The sequence below is a fragment of the Chroicocephalus ridibundus genome, chromosome 5, assembly GCF_963924245.1.
Source record: "Chroicocephalus ridibundus chromosome 5, bChrRid1.1, whole genome shotgun sequence".
In the NCBI taxonomy this organism is placed as follows: Eukaryota; Metazoa; Chordata; class Aves; order Charadriiformes; family Laridae; genus Chroicocephalus; species Chroicocephalus ridibundus.
Genome location: NC_086288.1, coordinates 51487736 through 51509204, shown reverse-complemented (window position 1 = coordinate 51509204; position 21469 = coordinate 51487736). Strand labels below are relative to the sequence as shown.

At 38.8% G+C, this 21469-nt stretch overlaps 1 protein-coding gene across 1 annotated transcript in view; it reads left to right on the top strand.

Moving 5' to 3' along the window:
* POLN (DNA polymerase nu) overlaps positions 1-6246 on the top strand; it is a 110006-nt gene extending 103760 nt beyond the window's left edge. Inside the window, exons 24-25 of the mRNA XM_063335909.1 lie at positions 3161-3222; positions 6138-6246. Coding sequence (XP_063191979.1) covers positions 3161-3222; positions 6138-6206 — 131 coding nt within the window. The 3' untranslated portion in view covers positions 6207-6246. The remainder of the gene's footprint in view (positions 1-3160; positions 3223-6137) is intronic.
* Positions 6247-21469: the final 15223 nt, after the last annotated feature.

Here is a 21469-nt window from a genome sequence, read left to right as displayed (position 1 = left end):
TTACAGATGCTATTGCAGTATATGGCTGGCTGAAAAAGAACATTTTAGAATTAATAATTTATGTGCCCTAGATATACTAGATTCTTGACTGAACAGAAATAATCATTATCCCCAAAGCCTCCAATCTAAATCTGTAAAAAGAAACAAAAAATAAGGAGTGGTAGAGACAGATCTATTTAAACATTATGGTCACTTTTGTGAGTGACCACACTCTTATAATGTCTATGAGATAAAGAAGAGACAGTTGTGTATGTCTGGATTGCTTGTTTTGAGCCTTGAGAAAAAGGAGAGTTTTCAAGATTTGAGAGAGTAGGGGGAGAATCAGATATTATATACATAGGACTAAAGGGGACCTCTCCTGTGATTACATACCACCATGCCATATGGTCTCTTTTATAAATTATCATCTCCATATGAAAAATTACTCCCACTGGGAGACTGTTCCAGAATTTCATCTCTCCAAAATCTAGAACTTTAAATTTCCAGCCTAAATGTATTCAGCCAGTTTACCTATTTATTTTTGTGCAGACTGTCATTTTGTTTAAATGCTTCCTTCTTTACTGTCTTACCGGACTACTGAACAGGAATGGTAATCCAGATGCTTTTTTTTTTTTTTATATTTCTGTTGTCATTATATATTTATTATTTCATTCAAAATCTGTTGTAAAGTAGATGTAGGCAAATCTTTTGGATGCTTGCAAAGGTATGATTTCAAAAAGCTGAAATGCAGGCAAAACAACTTCAGATTGCTTGAAATGAATGGTTTTACTATGCCACCCACTAAACTCTGGGAAGAGATGAAGAAGTCAATGTGACATGAGAAAGAGAACAGAGTGCCGAACTGACATGGAAAAAAATAATGAAGAAAATGGAGCAAACCATGGAGAGGTTTTTAATGGGTTGTCAAAGTGAACGAGGAACCATTAAGTTTGTTCACTGATGTGGCCACTTTAATCTGTACTTTTTAAAATTAAAGAGCAGTTAAGAACGCAGCAGAATTCTGATCGTGCCAGATGCCTTAAAGCGAAAACTGTGTGAACCAACAGGGAAAGGTGTTGCAATCATCGCTGCCGTCATGAATCCCCTTTTGGGGATAACAGTTATATGGGAGAGAACTAGACAAATTCAGAGGTCTAGAGAACTAGGGGAAAACTAGTCCAACTCAGTGCATATGCAGACAGCACCCTTTATCATACTGCTCACATCTTTCAACCCATGAATTGGTGCCACTTACTTGTGCTCCATCTTTTGTTGTCCATTGGAGCTCTATTTGTCAAAAAGGCCTATTCCTCCCATTGCCCTGATGCTCTATTGCTGTTTATTTGTCTAACAGCTCAAAAAATGTTAAGTGCCCTTCATAAGTGCTTGGTGGAACATACAGAGCTGAGTGATTCTGCATGAGAAGTGCAGAATCCAGTTGTTCCGCTTTCACAAAAGCTTTGTGCAGTTGTAGCCTGGTAGGGAGCTTACCGATGGAAAAAATGTTTACCCAGGGACTGACTGGCAATGCTCTTAGCCTTCTGACAGCATGCCACCTGGTTGGAGCGCCCCGACGTCTGCTGTATTGCTGACTCCTGGAGCTGGCAGCTTGTTTAAATTTAGAGTGGACTTCTCAAGACGGAGGCAGTCCAACACTCCTCTATTAATAGCCATGTTGACTTGGATTGGATTTTAAATGGATAATTATTTAGGCCAGCACTTCCCCTTTCACAATCTGTGGTTGCAATATTTGTTTCTGCTCTCCAAAAACAGTGCTATGTCCTACAATGGACCATAAGCTACCTCAAATGAGGTAAGAAGAAGCAAATATATAGGTGTAGCTGTACATAGATGTGTCAACAAATGTCTCAGCTTCCTCAGCCTTGGCACTTCAGCTGCTGATCTTTTGAGTTACTGCATAATTCGGACTTCATGGAAAATCTTATGACAGCTCATTAGCACGTAAGTCTGAGTGAGCCAGCAGAGTCTGAGCACTCCACTTCTGTTTAGGCAGAAACTAGTTATCCTCATCATTATTTTCAAGCCAGCCTCAGTGTCACCGATGTGACACAAAACATTACATACCTTTCTTCACTGTTGGCATCATTAGAAAAGGTTTCAGCAGCAACCAGAGTAGCAACCATACACAGCTTCTTAGAGTTCTTGTCGTTCCTTTGCGTCTAACCTCAGCTGCAAAAGAACCGTGATGTGCATCAAGGGATAACTTCAAAGAAAGCTTCTAAGTAATCATATGGGTTTTGGTCTAGCAGTTAGCACCATGTATTGCATACCTTGATATTTCTCAGTTCTGTAAGGCACGTGACAAGACACGTTATTTAGTTAGCCATCCTGTACGAGCAATGGAGGTTGCTCAAGAACTTTTGTTCTGGGGCTGCCTGGTATTCCTATTTCACTTTCACTAGCCAAAATTTATCCATGGAATGTCTCTCATTTTTATTAGAACCATATTGTGTTGCAGCAGCAATCTTTGTCAAGCAAAGCACTAATTGGCATGACCAAGGATGACAAATCTGGTCCCAAATGATTGATTTGGAATAATTATAGATGCATTTTCACAGTAATACTGAGCATAGTGTTACGACATGATGAGTTGTTAAGTTACATAAATCGTACTGAAGTTTAATTGTTTAGATTCTTGATAGCTCCACTATCCCACAGGGAAGATTTTTTTTTAAATTTGGCCCTGATGTTTTTACTTTGAAGAATAAGATATTTTAGACAGTTCAGACATCTAGTATTTTTTTTTTCCTAGCTTTTTTTTTTTAGATTGAGTTTTACAGCTGCATGAGAAAATTAAAATATATAAAATGTCACCAGAGTTAAGAGTACTGAACTTGAAAGCTGAGAAATACAGCACTCAGACATGCTGTACCTCTATGTAAAATATATTAGTGCTGTAATTCTGTATTTATGGGATATATAAGTTAAATAATTATCCAAATTTCACCTAAAATTCAATTTAAAATAAGGAATTGAACCTTCCACAAGAAATAAAATTTAACTTTAAAAAAAAATTGAAAAAATCGTAAATGGTTAAAATTTTTTTATGTAGAAATGCAAGTATTGTGTAACAGAATATAAAGCATGTGATTTTTTTTTTTTCTATATAACAATTCTACCATGGAAAACAATGATGTAGTTTTTCAAATTTACCTTACAGTACTGGTAAAAAGAACAATGGAGTCCCTGCAGCAAACAACTGCCTTGGAAGTGCCACTAAAGGTAGGGACAATTCTGAATTTCCATTACCATCTCGGCCATACTTACTTAGCTTTGTATGTTATCGTCATCGTATTAAGAATCTAGAGACAAGTATTTTGCCTTTCACTTCAATAGCATCATTTTCATATTTGCAGATAATTGCTTTTTTAAATTACTATAAAAAGTCTAAAGGAAAATAACTGAAAGAAACTCAACCTCCATTTTGGAAAGTGTGATTATCATCTACTCTTTCTTTTAGCAATGCAGTATGGTAATTTCAAAATCTATTTCTTTCATTGCGATGAAATTTCTGTTGGGTGTGGTAGAGTGAGAAATATGTGCCTTTAATAGGCTTTCTAAATGTGCCAGGCATTCACTACTGCTGAAAAATTATTGCAAAAGATCTTTCTTCAGTAATTTTCACTTAGAAAATTGGTCTTTTTAACATTTTCGTGTGGATGCCTAACATATAAAGCAGACAAAATCATTGGTCATTGTTTAAAGTATAGGACATCATCTACCAGAACAAGAGCTGTAAAAACTGAGTAGCTAGCTCCACAGCTATTGTATTTATCTGTGTATTGGACCTAATTGTAATTATTTTATAAAGTAATGGTATTTTTCTCTCTACAAGTCTGGTACCCTTCGCCCTAGCCTACTGCTCAGCTTTTGTTGCTCAATAAAGGACTATAGTTCCTTGGAACCCCTAAACTGATTAAATGAGCAACAGTCCAAAGGTTTCCACTTTCCTGAGAAGCAGAGTATTTGGTGTTACCATATTACTCATTCAGCAGTATTACCGAATAAGATTTGGGGGCAGAAAAAGGTTTATTCTATTTATTTCAGAAATGGTTACAACATACAGACTTGCACTAAAGGCAGTTGTTGAAAAAGAAAACTACTGGATCAGTTTTAGCTTCTATTTCTTCCTCCAGATCTTCTATATCTATTTCAGCATCTCAGCCACTTCGGGAGGCTTTCTCTGGAGGTCTTGCAGTTACATATTTCTGGGTCTTTATGGAGCCCGTCTTTCCCACAAAAGCTGAGAGGAGAGAATGAGGGGTATCTGAGATCTAAATTACTCTCTCTCCTTCCTATGCTGGATCCCTCCCCATTGCTGTTCACTTAACCTTTGTAAGACCTTGCACTCCTATTTACCAGATGTGGTAAAGTGAGACCTTTTGGCCATACTGGGATTATACATTTCTTGCACTGACACTCCCAAGCTTTATAAGCTGCATTTCTACAGGTTGCTTACATTGTACATGTGTTCTTGCCTAGCTTCTTTTGTTACAAATTCCTGGAAAAAAGAACCAGGTAGACTACATCTGAATATTTTTAGTGACAGTATTAGACACCTGGCAGTTGTGCTGCTGTAGGGTTCATTAAAATAATCAAATATGGTATTATTGACAGTATATAAAGTTAATAGCAACACTGTAGTCCTTCCTTGGTAGTTTTAGGAGACTCTTTTTGATGACTTTGTCAGAGACAACATACTTCATGCTTTGCCTGAGGAAGTCATTGCCATGAAATAAAATATGAACAATTTAATAGGTTTCTGAGACAGACAAATGTTTACATGGTTAATGAGAGTGTTCATATTTACATGGGCAGAATATCATTTTAGTGTTACATATTTCAGACTAACCACTAACTGGCAGAAGGTTTTAATGTCCTGTGGACAAAATGGGACACACCATCTTAGTGTGAAACACACAGTTTCTTTCACATCTGTCTAGGGTATCTGCTATCATACCCTGACAAATTCATCTCAATGCATTAGCAAATAGATTCAATATGTCATTCCCATGAGAACAGCAATTCTCTGTTAAATGACAGCTACGTTTTATTAGGTGGAAAGAAACACGTTCTTGGACAATAGGTAGTTTTCTGGGGGTTTCAAAGATTAGGTCTTTTTAATAGGCAGTAGAAGTATTTGGAGATACATGTTTTATTACCCTTGTTTTGGTCTTCTTTTCCTGAGCAAGTTACTGAAGGAGTCATGACATACTTTTACTCCTATTGCACATTAGATTATGTGCATCATGAAGAGACTTCCTATTCCTCTGAAGCATCATGAATGGATCGATGGCAGAGGCCAGATAGAAAAGTACCAACAGCTTGATCTCAGAGAAGAAATTGAGAGTGATCTTTTAAAAAAAGATCTGTGTTTTTGTTCATGTTGTTTACCCTTCCATACAGTAAGAATATGTCTTTTAGGATTAGAGATGTTGAAGATGAAAAGATTTTTTGTGAAATGCCCCTCTTGTTCTTCACACGCTTGCTTCAACTAAATATGTATTATGTGCTCTGTTAATATGAATATTATTTTTTAATATGGAGGAAAAATGTCACTAAAGTAGAGCACACATATAGTCTTAATGGGGAGAGATTTCCTTCTCCTCTTTGAGGAAAAGGATGCTTTATCTTTGAAGTAGCTTCTTTTCCAAAATATAGTCCTTGCTAATGAGGCACCTTTCATGTCAGAAAATCTACGGTGTAACAAAGCACCAGTAACTGCAAAGCAAACTGAAATAAAACCAAAGCAACAACAAAAATAACCCAGAACTGGAAAACTGGATGGTAAAATAAACCTAGTATCTTTGTGCATTGCTGACAAAATTGATGATTATAAACACTCTGATTTTGTGGCTCTTTTGAAAAGTGTAAGAAGATTAATTTTGTTTTATCATATTCCATGCAGTTCAATAACATGTATTTGCAATTTCAAAACTGAAGGTTGGTCTTAATTGTTACGGTATTTTAATCAAAATTTTAGTGATAATTAAGTATCAATAGATATGAAGAACATTTCATATTGGATAGGTATGCAATCTAGAGCAGTATCAACATCCAAAGGGAAAAGCAAAAATAGTAATCTTGCTATATGCGATGTGTTTGTTTGTTTAAATTTTCATTTTTTTTCCTGACAGGTTCCCTTGAAAGTGATTCTTACCACTGGGAAATCATGGGGGTGTATGACAGAATTGCAGGAGATGTAAAGCAGTCATCGGGGATGTTATTCAGTACCCATACACCTCATTGGCCTATGCTGATTCCTCACTGAATCACTAGGCAACAGCGCTGCTGGATCTTTCATAAGCACCTAATACTCTGCATGTGAATTTTTTTACTTCATTTTGTCTGTAGCCCTAGGCAACAGCAGTGAGATAAAACTGGTTTTTACCAGTTCATTGTGTTTCCTTTAGCCAAGGTAACCAGCAGGGAGCTGCTTTTGTTCAGAGCTAAATTACTACATGTAAGAAATGAAGCAAGACAATATTAACCCTTTGGGAACATGACAAATATATTTGAGTTAGATAAATGTTTAGAGTTTACTGTTAAATATTTTGTGAAGTGCTTGTGTAAAAATACTTCTGATCTGGCAGTATTTGGACCGTATCAGCAAGTTGTGTTCAGCTGCTTTTATATTTTGTGAGTAGAAGGTGGCTGCTTGGTTTGCATCACGTATTAAATGTCATATTCCACAGACTTAGAAAAAGAGTTCTTTGGAAGTAAAGGCTCTCCACCTTAATTTATATTTAGGATTTTGGAACAAAACAGGTAAACAAAACTGGATGCCTTAATGCATTAAAAATAACCACGTTGTTGTCAATTCAATTGATTTCAAACTCAGTTTGTACACTGTAGCCTTAGCATACTTTTGAGGAAGTATTATAGTTTTGCCTAATCTATTATTTTTATTACTGATGTATTGCTAAATATTGTTTAGGTAAATTTTCGGATCCAGCCTTATACTTCTTAGGATTCAGGTTTCTACTTTAATGTTTGGATTTGTTACTGATATTTTGTTTTTCTGTAGAGTTTATTCTTTAAATGAGTTTGTTTCATAACATTACTGTTGCCAAACTCTGCCTCCATGCTTGTGGAATATGAAACTGTCCTCAAAGTCTACTAATTATTTAGAAGTTGAAGTCAAGCACAAAACTTTTAAGAGGTGTTCAGTATCTTCCAGCATTAGACCTCAAATGATCAAAGTAATATAATTTAAATTTTAAAAGTGTATAGTTACAGAGATTTTGCAGCAGTTTTAATTTGTATCATTAAACAATTTTGCATTTTGCTTAGAGGCATTAAACTATTAAACTTTTTTTTTTCTATGTTGCATATTAATCATACGTAACCTGTCAGCTGAAGTGAGTCAGTCATTTCTAAAAATTGATTCTTATAGTCACAAAATTAGCAGTGGTCATGTAAGCAAAGTCAGAACGGTGTGCGTATTAATTGAGGGTCAGCTCTTTGGTCGGAGGACAATCCGGCCTGCATGGCTGTGACACTGCGCCAGGTCATGTGAGCAGAGGGTCTGATTCCACCTTTCCAACAGAGAAGAGGTTGCACAAATTTTCTGCCGCTTTTTGCCATTTTTTTCAAGCCTTCTGTGTTTGCAATGGCATTGAATAAGTGTGAAACGTTCTATTGTCTCATCTGTTTCACTCCTCTTGAAGACCTACTGTTTTCAGGAGGCCTGTACTAATTAAGCCTTGCTTCTCTAAGGCTACATTGCTAACCTTACTACTATATGAAAGAAGGCAACATTTTTGGTACCTTTCCCAACTGATTTCCACCTTGTGTAAGTTTCTTAGGATGCATACTTTTAAACTAGATACATAGTGTATTTTTTCAAGTCCTGAACAATACTAGGCAATACAAAAAACAAATACACATTTAAGAACATAAAGAACCTTGACCCTGTCCTGTGAATTGACATCTCTTCAAATATGAAGCTACAGAAGTGCAGAGGTCACCATACAGAACAAATTTTCAAACAGCCCTTCACAAAGGACTGTCAGTCACAGTCCCCCAGACACATGTACTTTGTATTGGTTGTCATACATTGGTCAAAGTTAATATTTTGTTCTCCTTGTGTCCCAGAGAGGGACTGTGAGCTCCTCTGGGCACCAGATTTGCCCCTTCTGCTTTTACAACTTTTCTTCCTGGTTTTAAATTTCCAGAGTCAGCTAATGAAAGGAAGAGAACCAAGCAACAAGGGCACTGCTTTATCACACATGTCTGAGGGCTCATTGTGCATACACTGGTATAAGGGCAAAAGGCAAACTGGCATAATTTTCGGGGATTGATGATGACCAAGATCTCAAGACTTGGTGCAATTTGTGTCTTCATAACTTGCAAGATGCAGACCATGAACTCAGGGTATCTTTCCAGTGCTCCAGATTCTCCAGTAAAGAAACTGTGTTTTCTTCTAATTGCAGCCTGTGAGCGAATTATCATATATAGATTTATGACATAGCTAGGTGAAGACAAGAGCTCTTTGATGTATATGTAACCAGCATCTGCCGTAATATGAATTACAAATACTGGGACGTGTTCTCCAATCTTTTGGTTCTGTTCTTCTTGGATAGCCAGGTGAGTATCTAGTCTTCACTATCTGCCCTGTGCTACTGTGTTAAGGTATAGATTTGTGGATTATTAGATTTCTCAGACCTCACTGAAGTGCTTTATCTTCAAAGTTCCTCAGTTTTTAACTCATAAGATCCCAGACATCGAGAAGAGCGCTGAGTCTTTGGGACAGTTTCTTTTCCTTTGCAATCCACTTCCACTGCCTTCTATCCTGTATGGCAACGTAGGTTTTGGAAACAGTTGTATTTTTCAAATTGTGGAACTGCAGAAGTATATATCTCTTTAGCATGGCAGTAATTTCCTTGAACAAGCTGCTTGAGATAGGGTAGTGTTTGCAATTCATTTCACAACAAGGTCCTCTGGACAAGGCATCAGTTTTACCACGCTTGTGTGCCGATCTATGTATAACTATAAAATCAGGGCAGTGCAGTTTTTCCAAACCCTAGGCAAGCTACCCTGTAGCATGCATGAATCTAAAGAGCCATTATAGGGAAGCAAGGCCAGTCCTGACCACAGATTTCCTCCCAAATAAATACAGGTGAAAATATTCTGTATTTGATGACTGCCAGGAATTCCTTTTGGGTGGCACAATAATTTCATACCAGAGAACTCAAGACCCTTATTATAATAAATGACCACCTTTTCAAGTTATTTTGGTTCTGCCTGAAAGGGACTGTAAAATGTGGGTAGATTGGAGCAGGAGCAATCATAAGAGCCCTTTTCAATCCTTAAAACTCTCAATTTGGTCTCTAAAATGATTCCCTTTTCCTCACAACCTATGAAGAGGTATTGGAAGAGCAAGAAACAAAACTTCTGTTTGAAGTGCAGAACCCTACAAAAGTACTGTGGGAGATCACAGAATATATGGGGAGAGGGGAACAGCTGGCTCTGCTTAGCTTCAGTTATCTTCTGTGGGCAGAAATTTCATCAATTCATTCTCTGAATACAATAATAACCCCTTTTGAACTGATTTGTGTCTTTGCGTTCAATTTCAGTTGTGTCTTTGGTGTCCTGAATCTTCACTGAGATCATCTGTAAAACTTTTCATTTGCCATGTGGAGTAGTGGAGAAGGAACACTATTCAAAATAACTTTAACTCAGTGTCTGTGAGAAATGGAACAGCACAGTTATTTGCTGGCATTTGCATGGTCATGGCATGACCAACACATATCTGCTCAGGACTTGTGTCTTTTAACGTCCACATACCACTGTGGAGCAGCGGGACTCTGATCTTGATCTTGATAATAACCATAGTTCAAACACTGGTCTCAGATTTTATGAGAAAAACATTTTAAATGTGAGGAGGGGGGAAAAAAACCTCTCAGTTTTTGAAAACTGGGAGTCGATTAAGAGAATGAATCTGCTAGAGCATCCAGGACACAATTTGCTCTTGGAAATTATTAAAAAAAAGCCCTTAAAAGTAAGCTCATTTCATTTTGGGGAGTTCACAGAACCTGATGTCTCATTTTCTTGTTTAATCTGATTTGAAAAGGAGGCCAAAGAATGGGTTGAAGGTTGCATTATACCTTCCTGTTACATTTCCTCAGTGGCCTAAAACATCTCTTCGTGCCTCACCATTAGAAGACCAGACTGGATAAATCCCTGAGTAACCTGGTCTTGACCTCATAGCTCACCTTACTTGGAGCAGGAGGTTGGACTAGAGAACTCCTGAAGTCCCATCCAGCCTGAATTTTCCTATGATCCTATGTCATTCTTCAGTTGGACAACAGCAGTCATCTGGTTGATAGATAAACCAGAAATTCCCGTCAAATATTTTGCTGTACTGCATTAAAATATGCAGTGCCATACCAGAAGCCCCAGAAATGTTTTGGGATTTCATTCCTCCTTCCCACCTGTGTTGCCTCATTCAGTGCCAGCATTTACTATATTCCCTGGCTCACGGGCTCACTTTTGGCTGGCATACTTCCTTTTGGTATTAGCAGGTTGTCAGAAACATTCAAGGAATGGAAAGGAATCAGTTCTTATTTCTGCTATGCTGCAATAGTTTTAGTAGGCAGGGTGTCTCTGGGATTTAAAATAAGTTTCAGTCATGTCCTGTCTTTGCCTTCCTGGGAAACTTCCCCAGCCTGATCGACTCATCTCTACTGAGTAGCCTACAATCAACTGGTTCTCTTGAGATGCTTTTGAAGTGCACTTCTACCACCTATTTTTGTAAGACCCTCTCATGTTATCAAGCATGTCTTTATTATCCATAGTAAGTCCAGGCACTTTGTTATCCTCTCTGCATGTGTTTTGAATTCTAGAGGTCCAACTTCCAGAAAATGTTTACACATTTTTGGTGCATTTTCCATGTCACCTTCTCCATTCAAGGCTAATTACTTGGACAATTTTTAGAGTCTTTTCTTCCTCAGCTTTTGCTATCTACACTGATAATTTAATCCATTGCCAATCTTTCCCCCGCACTTCATAGATACTATTATTATTGGTAGTAAAACTCTCACTATTAATTGTCCACAAGTTAAAAAAAAAAAACTTGCTTATCTTTCTACCTCTAACCTTTGTGCCATCGGCTTGCTTTCCTGTACCATTTGGGATGGCTTTTATGCATTTAAAGCATTTTGGAGACTATTTTCTGGCTAACTATATTTTTACTGTAGTTGAATGTAGAAATTCTCTCTTTTTTTTTCCCCCTTCATTTTTTGGCAGATTCATCTGCTGTGCACACTGAATTTCTCACTTCTAATTATTCAGAAGTGTCATGCATCAGATTACAATACCATTTTCCAATTTGTGTGTTAAGCACAGAATTATACTTACAGGCTCCTGAGAATCAACCTCCATCCTCCCCACAAGTGGCTGCTAGTTAGACTGCATTTCTGTACAGAATTGGCTGAGGCAAAATTAAATATCTCCCTGGATTACCTTGGCCTCTTTGCACTGATCCATTAGTCCACATCCAGCTGAGTCCAGAAATTAGTTCATTGCTGATTTATCCTAAATGTCTTGTTGGTATCTGGTTAGGTGAAGACGACAAGTCTCCTCAGGATTTCTGCCAGAATTTTTTTTCTTTCTCTTTTTAACTCTAAGCTGTGCCCCAAAGCCAGCTCAGACTGATGATTGACTCCAGACTGCATATGAAGGACACCTATAAGAACTTCATTTCTTCACAACAAGTAAATTCTGCAGCAGTTTGAAAGCTGGGCCACCCTACTTGCCTGCCAGCAATCCCCATCTCTGTTTATCTTCCCATCCATTCACTTGAACTGTGATGTTAAATTAAATAAGCTTCCCAGGGAGGTTTTCCTTTAAATATAATGAGCTTTTGTAACAAATGAGCTGGGAGAAGTCAACATCTTCCCTTGGGGCCTCTGTGGGTCACAGATGAGGTTAAAAAAGTGTTGTAAATGTTGGGCTTTAGTCAAACTCTCTGGCCATGTTGTGCTGTTTCTGATACTAGGGCTTGTGATACATTTGATTTTTCTTTTGGAGCTGAATGTTTTTTAGTCCTTTCCTTTCTTTTCATACATGACCTAAACCTTAACCTTCTCCTGGCATTCTCCATATCCCTTAACACCTTCCATTCACTGGTAATCAGGTTAGTAGTCACCTCTTTAATTCATCTTACCCCTCTAGTCTGGGCTATTCATTGTTCAGACATTTCTAATTGCACAATAAACCAAATATCTTTCTGATAATGAGTCATCTCTCTCTTTTCTGGGAAGCTTCTGAGTCTTGTTTATATTGCTTTTGTAGAATTTAAATCTTGCTTTAAATCCTTCTGGCCAACAGTTTTATAATTCCAAAGGATTTTAATAGAGTGGAATGATAGTATAAAATGAATAAAAAGAAGCGATTCAGCGAGGGTGAGTGCAAAGCTTCACACGTAAGCAAAACCAGTTAGCGACCCAAAGGTAGACAACATATTTCCGAAACTGTAGGGAACAGCCAGTTAGGTATCAATTTCAGGAAAAGACCTGGGGATTTGTAGGTGTTCGCATAGTGATCAAGAATATAAGTCGTGATCAAGAATATATCAAATGTAATCAATATCTCCACTCGCTTCAGCTCCAACAAGGGGTCAGTTGAGTGCTCTGCCCAATTTTCAGAACTGCATTTCGAAAAAGATGTGGAGCAACAGGAATCCGTAGGAGAGCAACAAGAATGACCAGAGCTATAGGCAATATCGCCTGTGAGGAAAGACTGAAAGAATTTAAGTCATTTAACCTTGAGAAGACTGAGGAGACATCTAAAAGCGATCATCCAGTATGAAACGGACTGTCATAAAGATGGTAATAAACTGCTGTATGGGTCCCCTGGAGATAGAATGAGAAGATGGAAGCTTAAATTTCAGCAATGTATAACTAGAGAAGATGTTAAGCAAGCCTTTCTAAAGAATGTTAGTGATAATTAAGCATTTGAATGGACTTGAACAGAGCTTTTGCATCGTTAGTACTATAAATTTCTAGAACGGGACAGAAAAATATGTTTCACAATATACTTATGCTCAGTTGATCCTGCTTCAGGCCAAGAACAGTGGCTGAGCAGCCCATTGGGATCCTTTCCAACTCTGGTTCTGGCTTCTGGGGTTAAGGCCCTGAGAACAGTACATATAGCATCAGAAAAGGTGCCATTGGATCTTCAATGACACCAGCAAATCAGACCCTTATCTTACATCTCTAATGCAAAATGATGGTGCTTCCAATGTACGCACTAGTTCTGGACAGGCTCTGTACTAAGTAAACAGAAATAAAGCTCCCTGCCATACCCATCTTTGAAGTTGGCCTTGCTTTGAGCTGGGGATTGGAGTAAACGACCATCAGAGATCTGTACCCACCTCAATTATTCTGTGAGTCTAAGTGGCCACCAGTAGCAGATCTGAAGCACCTTGCTTTCCTGCTGAGTTATTCCCAGGTAGAAACCCACCCAGTTCAGCTCTGCAGTCTACCTGACAGTGTCAGGTTCTAATTTGCATCGGGGAAGAGTCCATACTGATATTTTTTAATCACTGTAGTTTTACTGGGATGGAGAAACTGGAGTTTTCTGGTGGAGTCCATCTCAACTAGTGCAGATGGATGTTTTCTTCATACTGAAAAAAAAAATGGTTAGGGGTTTTCTTCTGACCCACCATTGATCTTCAAAGGATCTTGTTCTTTTGATCAAGCAAAAAATAGTAGTGTTCAAGCTCTCCAGGCTTCTTTTTGTTGTTTTCCTTTCTCCCTGCACATCTCCCTACTTGCCAGTGACTGTTCATTGCCAATTCCTCATGGATAAAGTGTTACAGGAATGACTGCATCTATGTGTTACTGAAATGGGCACATCTTGGTCAAAAAGCTCTTGGACAGGATGGGTGGTCACTGGCTGAGGGCTGGTGACTGCGGTCCCTTCCACAAGTCTCAAGGAGGCATCTTGAGCTGGGTAAGGTGAAACTCCGAGAGACATCTGCACTGCAAACTTGTATCTGTATCTTTGTACCTGACTTGCTGTTCAGCTGGTCAAGGTTTTGACACATTCCCTTACCCAGTGTCACCCCTTTTACATATAACATCAAACTATATAATTATTTAAACACATTTAAGTACAAATTTTTCCTAAAAACAAGTGACAAGGTCAGTAAGTCATAAAGACAGAAAACACTATTCCCAGGTTGATTTGCAGACAGCTTCTTCAGACTGGACAGGGAGTAGTTTGTGATCATCAGTCTTCCATTAGAAATTGCTGGGTTTCTTTCTATGTTGGGCAACACCTAAATTTGTAAATATGATTTCCGTGTATCCTAATATGTTTAAGGTACACCATTATGACTTTAGAGATATGTTTTTTCCCCTGCTTCAATTTTGATAAAAATATGCCTCTGCAACCTCAAATCACAAAATGGGCATAAAGGCTCATAGTACCAAATACTACATGTGGTGCATCTAGCAGAGCTCATAACATCACCATGGGGCATCTACATGTTGATTTTTTTTTTCTCTTTTCAGCCAGAAACACTGAACTTTTTCTGTTTGTAGACTCCATTCAGAACCATTGCTGTCACTTCATTTGGGGGAGCATGGAAATAGCAAAACTACACACCTGTGATCCATTCAAAGATGGATCCTTTGAAAGCCCCCAGGACCTGAGAGGCACAATCTGAAATGTGTTAGCTTTTGCCTCCGCTGTGTGCAATGCAGTGCACCTTACACTTCTAGTTAGCCATAAACCGCATTTGTGTATCCTACCCCAGACCCAGCACTCCATTTCCTGGTCACGCATTTGGTGCATCCATCCTTGACACACAGGGAGTTATTCCAGTTATTCCGACCTACTGAACTCGGCAATTTATCTTTGCTTATCTAGAAGTCCAGCTTGGCTTGAATGAACTACTGACCCCTCTTTTTATCAGCTGTTAATATCAGGATTACTCAGCACTACTCAGCCTGGCAGGAGCAGCAGGAGCTGGCAGACTGTTAGTGTCACGTAGCATTTTTAGGATCAGATATACACTTAGCACTCCATAAAATGCCTAAGACCTATTCCGTGTTTGCCAGCCCTCTGAATACCTAAGCAGCCTGCACAAAACATCTCTGCACAGGCAAGTGTGATTGATTCTGCCCCTCTGGGATTGAAATGCCACCTTCTGGGTTCACCGCCTTACGACTGATGTTCATGGCTTTTCGTTCTAACACGAAGGAGGCAGTTCCTTTGTTCAAAAGGCAGCTAGAGCAATGGATGTTGCTGCTGCTCCTGTCCTTTTATCTACAAAGTGTAGGAAACCTTTCTCCCTGAAAGGCTTTCATCATCCATGGGAATGCATGAACCACTGGATTACAGGATGTTCTTCTGAGGAGCTTTCTGTGCTCCCTCTTGGGGCTGGCCACTGTATGTGAACTAATCAATATTCACTCTGCCAGAGACAGCTCAAAAAAAACCAAACCAAAAACCCAAAAGAAAAGAGCACAACTGTCCAGCCTCCAAATCCCACAGAAGAGCCTAGACTCTGTTTCCAGTCTCCAATCTGGGGAATGAGTCACAGTTTTAAACATGTCAGTGTATGTAAAGCAGAACAAAGCAGAATTAACTCTCTGTTGCGTAATTGCTCATGGGTACAACCCATCGAAATGCACATCTTTTTCCCTTGAGCTGGAAGGCTTTTTCCTTTTAACACCACTCCTGCATTATGCATCCTCCATTTCCTTCTTCATGCTCCACACTAATGATACGGAGCTAGGGGTGCACCTTCTCTTCCCTGCTTCCTCTCCACTCTCTTCTGACTTGAGTGAGCATTTACGCTATTTTTGTGTGATCTCTTGGCCTTAAAACTCATTTCTAGTTTCCTTATATTTCAGTTCTTTTAATAAATTATCTTAGCAGTAGGTGTTATTCACTTCCTGTCCCAATCCACTTCCTGCTCTTTTTGCTTATTGATACTTCTGTACCTAATAGTTGCCAATGACTTTTATTTTTTTATTTGTCAGCCCAAGGACATTCTTTTCCAGCAACAGCAAAGTCTCTTTTTATACTTGTTTTTTTTTTCCAAATCTGCCAGCTTAAAGTATTGTTCTGTTTGTGATGCAGTTAAACACATTAGTAATAGTGACAAAACTGTGGAAATGAAATTCTTTTACTGCCTACATGAACCTCGCATTATAGACTGAGTGTTTAATCTCCAAATATTTCCTTTCCCTGCCTTGGAGAAAAGGGGAAACAAGCCATCGTGTTGCCTGGTTCATAAGGCTATTGGACTAAAAGTCGATTTTGAAAACCCTTCTTGAGATGCAATTGAAAAATGTGTGTTCCCTTCCCCAAAGACTAGTGATATGAGAGAATCCAGCTGGTAAAGCAGAGGATAAAGGAAACCCATGTGGAAAAGACTGAACTCAGAAGGCATGAAGATGCTATAAAGAAGCCTATGTCTTTCTGCTTCCCATAATTAAGCAACAGGAAGGTTTTTAACCCTTTGGTACTGATAACTTCGAACTTGGACATCAGTGCAGGGATCCAAAGTCTCAAGACTGCTTTGTAGCTTTAGCATCTGCAAGAGGTTTAGAGAAGAACCGCAATATACAATTTACAGCAGCTCTCCCAGCGTGTATCTTGAAGTGCATCACAATTTCTTGCCTGAGGTTGTTTGAAATTTCATCTGAGCCATCAGGTCTGTACACTACTACTCTTCCAGACACCTTATTGCTTAAAGGCCAAGATAGTCCTCCTCACAGTGTACGTTGAGATAGATCTTGATTTTTTCTTACAGCGAAACAAGGTTTTTAGATCAGTTCCTTGTGGAACAATAGAGTGGTCCTATCATTCCATCAGGGTATGGCACAGGACTGTGAAAGTGCAGCCGCTGGCAATGATGGTAGTCGGGACACAAGCATGAAGCTATTACCAAGGCAGGCTGTATCAAATAGATTTTATGGGAAATTGTCTCGCATTTCTGGTTTTCCTTAGACTCTGATATGCCTTGTCTCTAGAGACTGTTTTGGAGTCACCTGCGCTGAATGTGACCTTTGATGGTCCACCCCAAAGGACTCCAGTGCTAGAGCAAAACAGATTCTTCATCGTAGTTTGTAAACTAAGTGAGGGCTGGAATTGAGTTGACCCATTTGAAGATCTGGACTTACAATAATTGGGATGGATTGTAGGTAGAAGTCATAAATAGGTTTTTAGACTGAGCAGGATAGACAAAATGCTTGGCATTTACAAGTTAAATATCTAACCCTGGTAGCACTCCCAGAAATAATAATTAAAAGTAGGAACTAAATGGCTTGCTTTAATTAAAACATTTTACCAGGAAAATAACACTGAGAGGTATCTCACTTCCAAGAACTTCATGTCCCAGTAAGCTAACCAAGAAGTTAATATATTGAATTTCAACAGGTGCCTTCATGCTCATAACAAGAATTCATTCTTCGTACAGTTTTGTTAGCTCGGTGGTGTTGCAGCAGCAGGGAGCACAGCGTGGGCTGCAAAAGCTGTTCATGAAGGTGAGTACTCCAGAGAAGGTCCTGTAGGAAGCTGTGTGCCATTTTACCTCCCTGCTGTAACACCTCCTTCGGATTCATAGACCCAGAGGAATCCCTTTAGAGCCTCACTCCGTGGGTATTCCTGAAGGAAAGGAGGGAAGAGAGGCAAAGATACTCTGGCTCGTCTCTTAAAATGCATGCGATTGTCAGAATTAACCATGTGTTGGGGAATGTCACTCTTCAGAGTGCATCGCAGCTATGACCGCTCTGGTTTAGACCATCTCGGTCAGAGCTAGATGCACTAGAGTGAAAGTGGCTTGAACTTGTCTTCATCACATCTATAACATGTAAATCACGCAACCTTTATTAAACTTATTAGCAGTAAAGTGACTGTAAACAGATGTGTGTAACATTCTCTAATTTAGTGGAAGTGGAACAAAGAAACAATCTTGAACGCTGTTCCTTACCTTGACCTCATACTTTGCCTAACACAGATTTTATACAATAATATACAACACTGCAAACAATAGCTCTGCAGCCTCTGGCCAGTCACCTGAACGCTTATAGAATGACCTTTATAGCCCACAATTAAACATGTAGTCATTTAAATACAAAGAGTATTAGGCTATTGCACAGCGATGAAAAAATATTTCTTCAGTTCAAACATACAACTTTTAAAAATAGTTTTTCTAAGACCGAGTTTTCAAGTACAGGAAGGAAAATAAGACAGAGTTAGATATATTATTCTATATTAGCATGCTTGAAGTATGTTAAATTTACAGCTTTTACGCATCTGACATGGCCTTTTTTAGGGCCTGAGCTTCTGTGCTGTTTTCCCTTAAGACTTCTTTACATACGCAAAAAATACTGAAAATCTGTGTGGAAGCTCTGGTGACAAATCCTTTGACACTATGACATGATGAAGGAACAAACCATCTCAATGAATAATTTTGCAGTTTATTAGCATATTGAAGTGTTTTGATTAATTTTGCTGAAGTGAATGACAAAGGGACTGATTTATCATGTACCCTGCTCATTTCACTATTATTTGTCCTATTTAAATCTTTATTTTTAATTATGCATAGGCATAATCCTAGGGCACCTAGGACCAGAGGTGTCATGACACTGATATTAATTAAAAGGCTATTGTAGAACTAGTAGATAATCATGTGATTGAGTTGTGCTTTTCAGACATATTCAGAGTCTAGGAAGACAAACAATCCCTTGGGGGAAAGGATATTTATTTTTTAGACTGCATAACTTGCAAGTGCTCAAGCTATCTGTGTGACTTGCTACATTTGCTATGCAAACATAACATATAATAAACCTAAATGACTCAGCGTGAGAGTAAGGGAGAAGACAACAATACTGCTTGCCTTTCCAGCTTATTAGCTCTCCCAAAGCAACACACACAGTCTGGTTGGGCTCACTTCAGGTCGTCTAGACATAGGGTGTCTCAAATCATACGAGATCCTTACGTTTAGCCAGCTGAATCATGTCCTTTGTATTTCTAGAGAGCATTACTATTCATATCAAAATCTATTGTGTTTCTGTTAGAATGACAGTGAAAAACCAGCATCTGCCTTCGCTAAATGCAGTATTTCTGCAAGTCACAGTGGGGGAATCTTGCCAGGATGCCCAAAATCTCAAGGACTGGTTTTAAACACTGCATGTACCTGAAGCACAAAGGGGAATTGCAGTCCTCCTCCCAATGGCCAGACTGAAGGAGTTCATGTGTGATAATCATAGGTATGACCTGACATTTAGGAGACTAATATTGCAACGATAAAAAGGTTCAGACCTAGCATCAGTGAGAAACACCTCAGCCTTGTGAAAATTTAATGGCATATCAAGGACATTTTTGCTGCAGTTTAATGTGCCCAAGTGCCAGCCCTGCAAGTTTTTGCTGTGTGGGAACCAAAGTAGCACATCAGCTGCTGGAAAGTTTTCATGCTATTGCATTTGTAGAAATTAGGTTTTGGTGTAATTTTTTTTTCTCTTTTTCTTTTTTGTTTCTTTTTTTTTTTTTTTTTGCAAGGCTTTTCACCTTTTCATTTGCTCACCCTTTTTTCAGCTCCTCATCCTTCCTAGGACACTGACGTCCCACTTAACATTATCTGAAATAGAATCTGATGAACAGAGCTAATTTTTTTTCTTCTATGTATAAGACCTAAAAAACTTAGTGGGAATGGAGGTAGTGGCAGGTCAGTATAATTTTCCCTGTCATTTGAACCCCATTCACCACACTTCGCAATGCAAAAGGAGTATCTCCAGTTGGGTTCTTTCTTCCAGTGGACTCGATGGGAGAAGTGTATGTATAATATACATTTGTAAGAGAAAAAATGGTAGCTTTGTTATAGAAATACACATATTTTTATGAGTTGTCAGATGAATTGACATATATACGCAGGTTAATAATAATGAAAAGCCTGTTTTAGGCCTCATTCTCGCATTAGAGAATATTTTGAACAGAAAGCTGATCTTTGCAATGTGAGGCAGAATTGCATAAAATGTAATGTGGGTTTTTTTTTTTCCCTGTGGTTAACCTCAAAGTTATTTTAGGTGATGTTTTGCTGGATATACTGCACTAAAATGAAAAGAACTGCTTCTCTGTCATGCGTTTGTCTCTGTGTACACTCATGATGGGATTTACCTACAGTGTTAGCCGGAGAACCTTTGCCTTAGGGCATCCACAGTGGCAGACATAACCCTGGTCCCCCAGCATAAGCCATGCAATTCAGCTTCAAGACACTTGCCTCAAAGTCTCCTGGGTTTGGGTTCTCTCACCTAGCTTCTAAGCTGGAGCAAAAATTAAGATATTTGTGCAGTTTTTACATGTAGCACATGGTCATTTTTCAAGGCAGGGGCATTTGTCGGACCAAACAGGACTAACTACCCTGCAAGCACCTCTTGGATTGCTCAGCTCCTCTATATGCATGAAAGAAAAAAAGAAAGAAAATCCATATTTGAGGAGAACATCCAATCCTAAATTCATTTTCTGGTGTGATCTTCTTGGGTTTGAAGGCTTGACCTTCCCCTTCTAATGACTGCAGTAGCTCTGAGACCTCTCAGCCTTTAAGAGTGGGAGGAGAAACTCATCACTGTTGGGACACCAGAACAGACAGTTCTCCACCATACACACTAGGCAAAGGCCAAGAACAAGCATTTGTAACCATTTGCTCATCCCTCCCTCAAATACTCTTTGATGCTGTTAGTGAGAACAGCCTTCCCTGGGACCCACTTGGTGGGTCCTGGTTCAGTACTGAACCTTCTTCCTCTTCCCCTTGATACTCTGCCAAAATGTCTTCCTAGTGCACAATTACTTAAAGGTTTTTTAATGGGCCACTGGCTTCTAGCTTGTTCTTCTGTTCCTTAAAATGTTCCTAAAGAAGTCACAACCCGTAAGACTAAGTATCTACTTTTTTCTTTGTTTTCTTTACTCTTCCACAAAGAAGAGGGCACAAAAGATTAATTTTGGAAGCCTATCTATCTCATCATACAGACCTTTCTCTCCCGTACTTGAGAAATAAGGTCTCTTCAGCTTAGAAGGCTTCTTAGAAGCTTCTGTTTTTACAAATAAGCCCACCAGATGTAAACACAAGTTGTCGCTAAACAGCTGAATTGAAAGAATGATCCTGATTTTTTAATGGCTGTTATTCAGGGTTGCTGCAAGATAAAATATGAGTGATAACATACAGCAATTAAAGAGGAGTCAAAGGTCATTCAGTTTGCTGTGGTCTCCCTTTCTTCCATCCCACCTACCTCCTTGCCAAGAAACACAAAACAACTGTTTATTCTTCTTTTCCTACTCTATCAGTTCTTTCCTGCTTAGGAAAAAAAATCTAAGTAATTAGATTGTAACATTAGTGGTGAGCAATTGATTTTCACACACCTTTAGTAGATGAGACCACAACGCAGGTAACCAATGCAGTAGGAGCTGGACCAGACTAATGACCAACTGAGCTTTTGCAAGTAAATTGTCT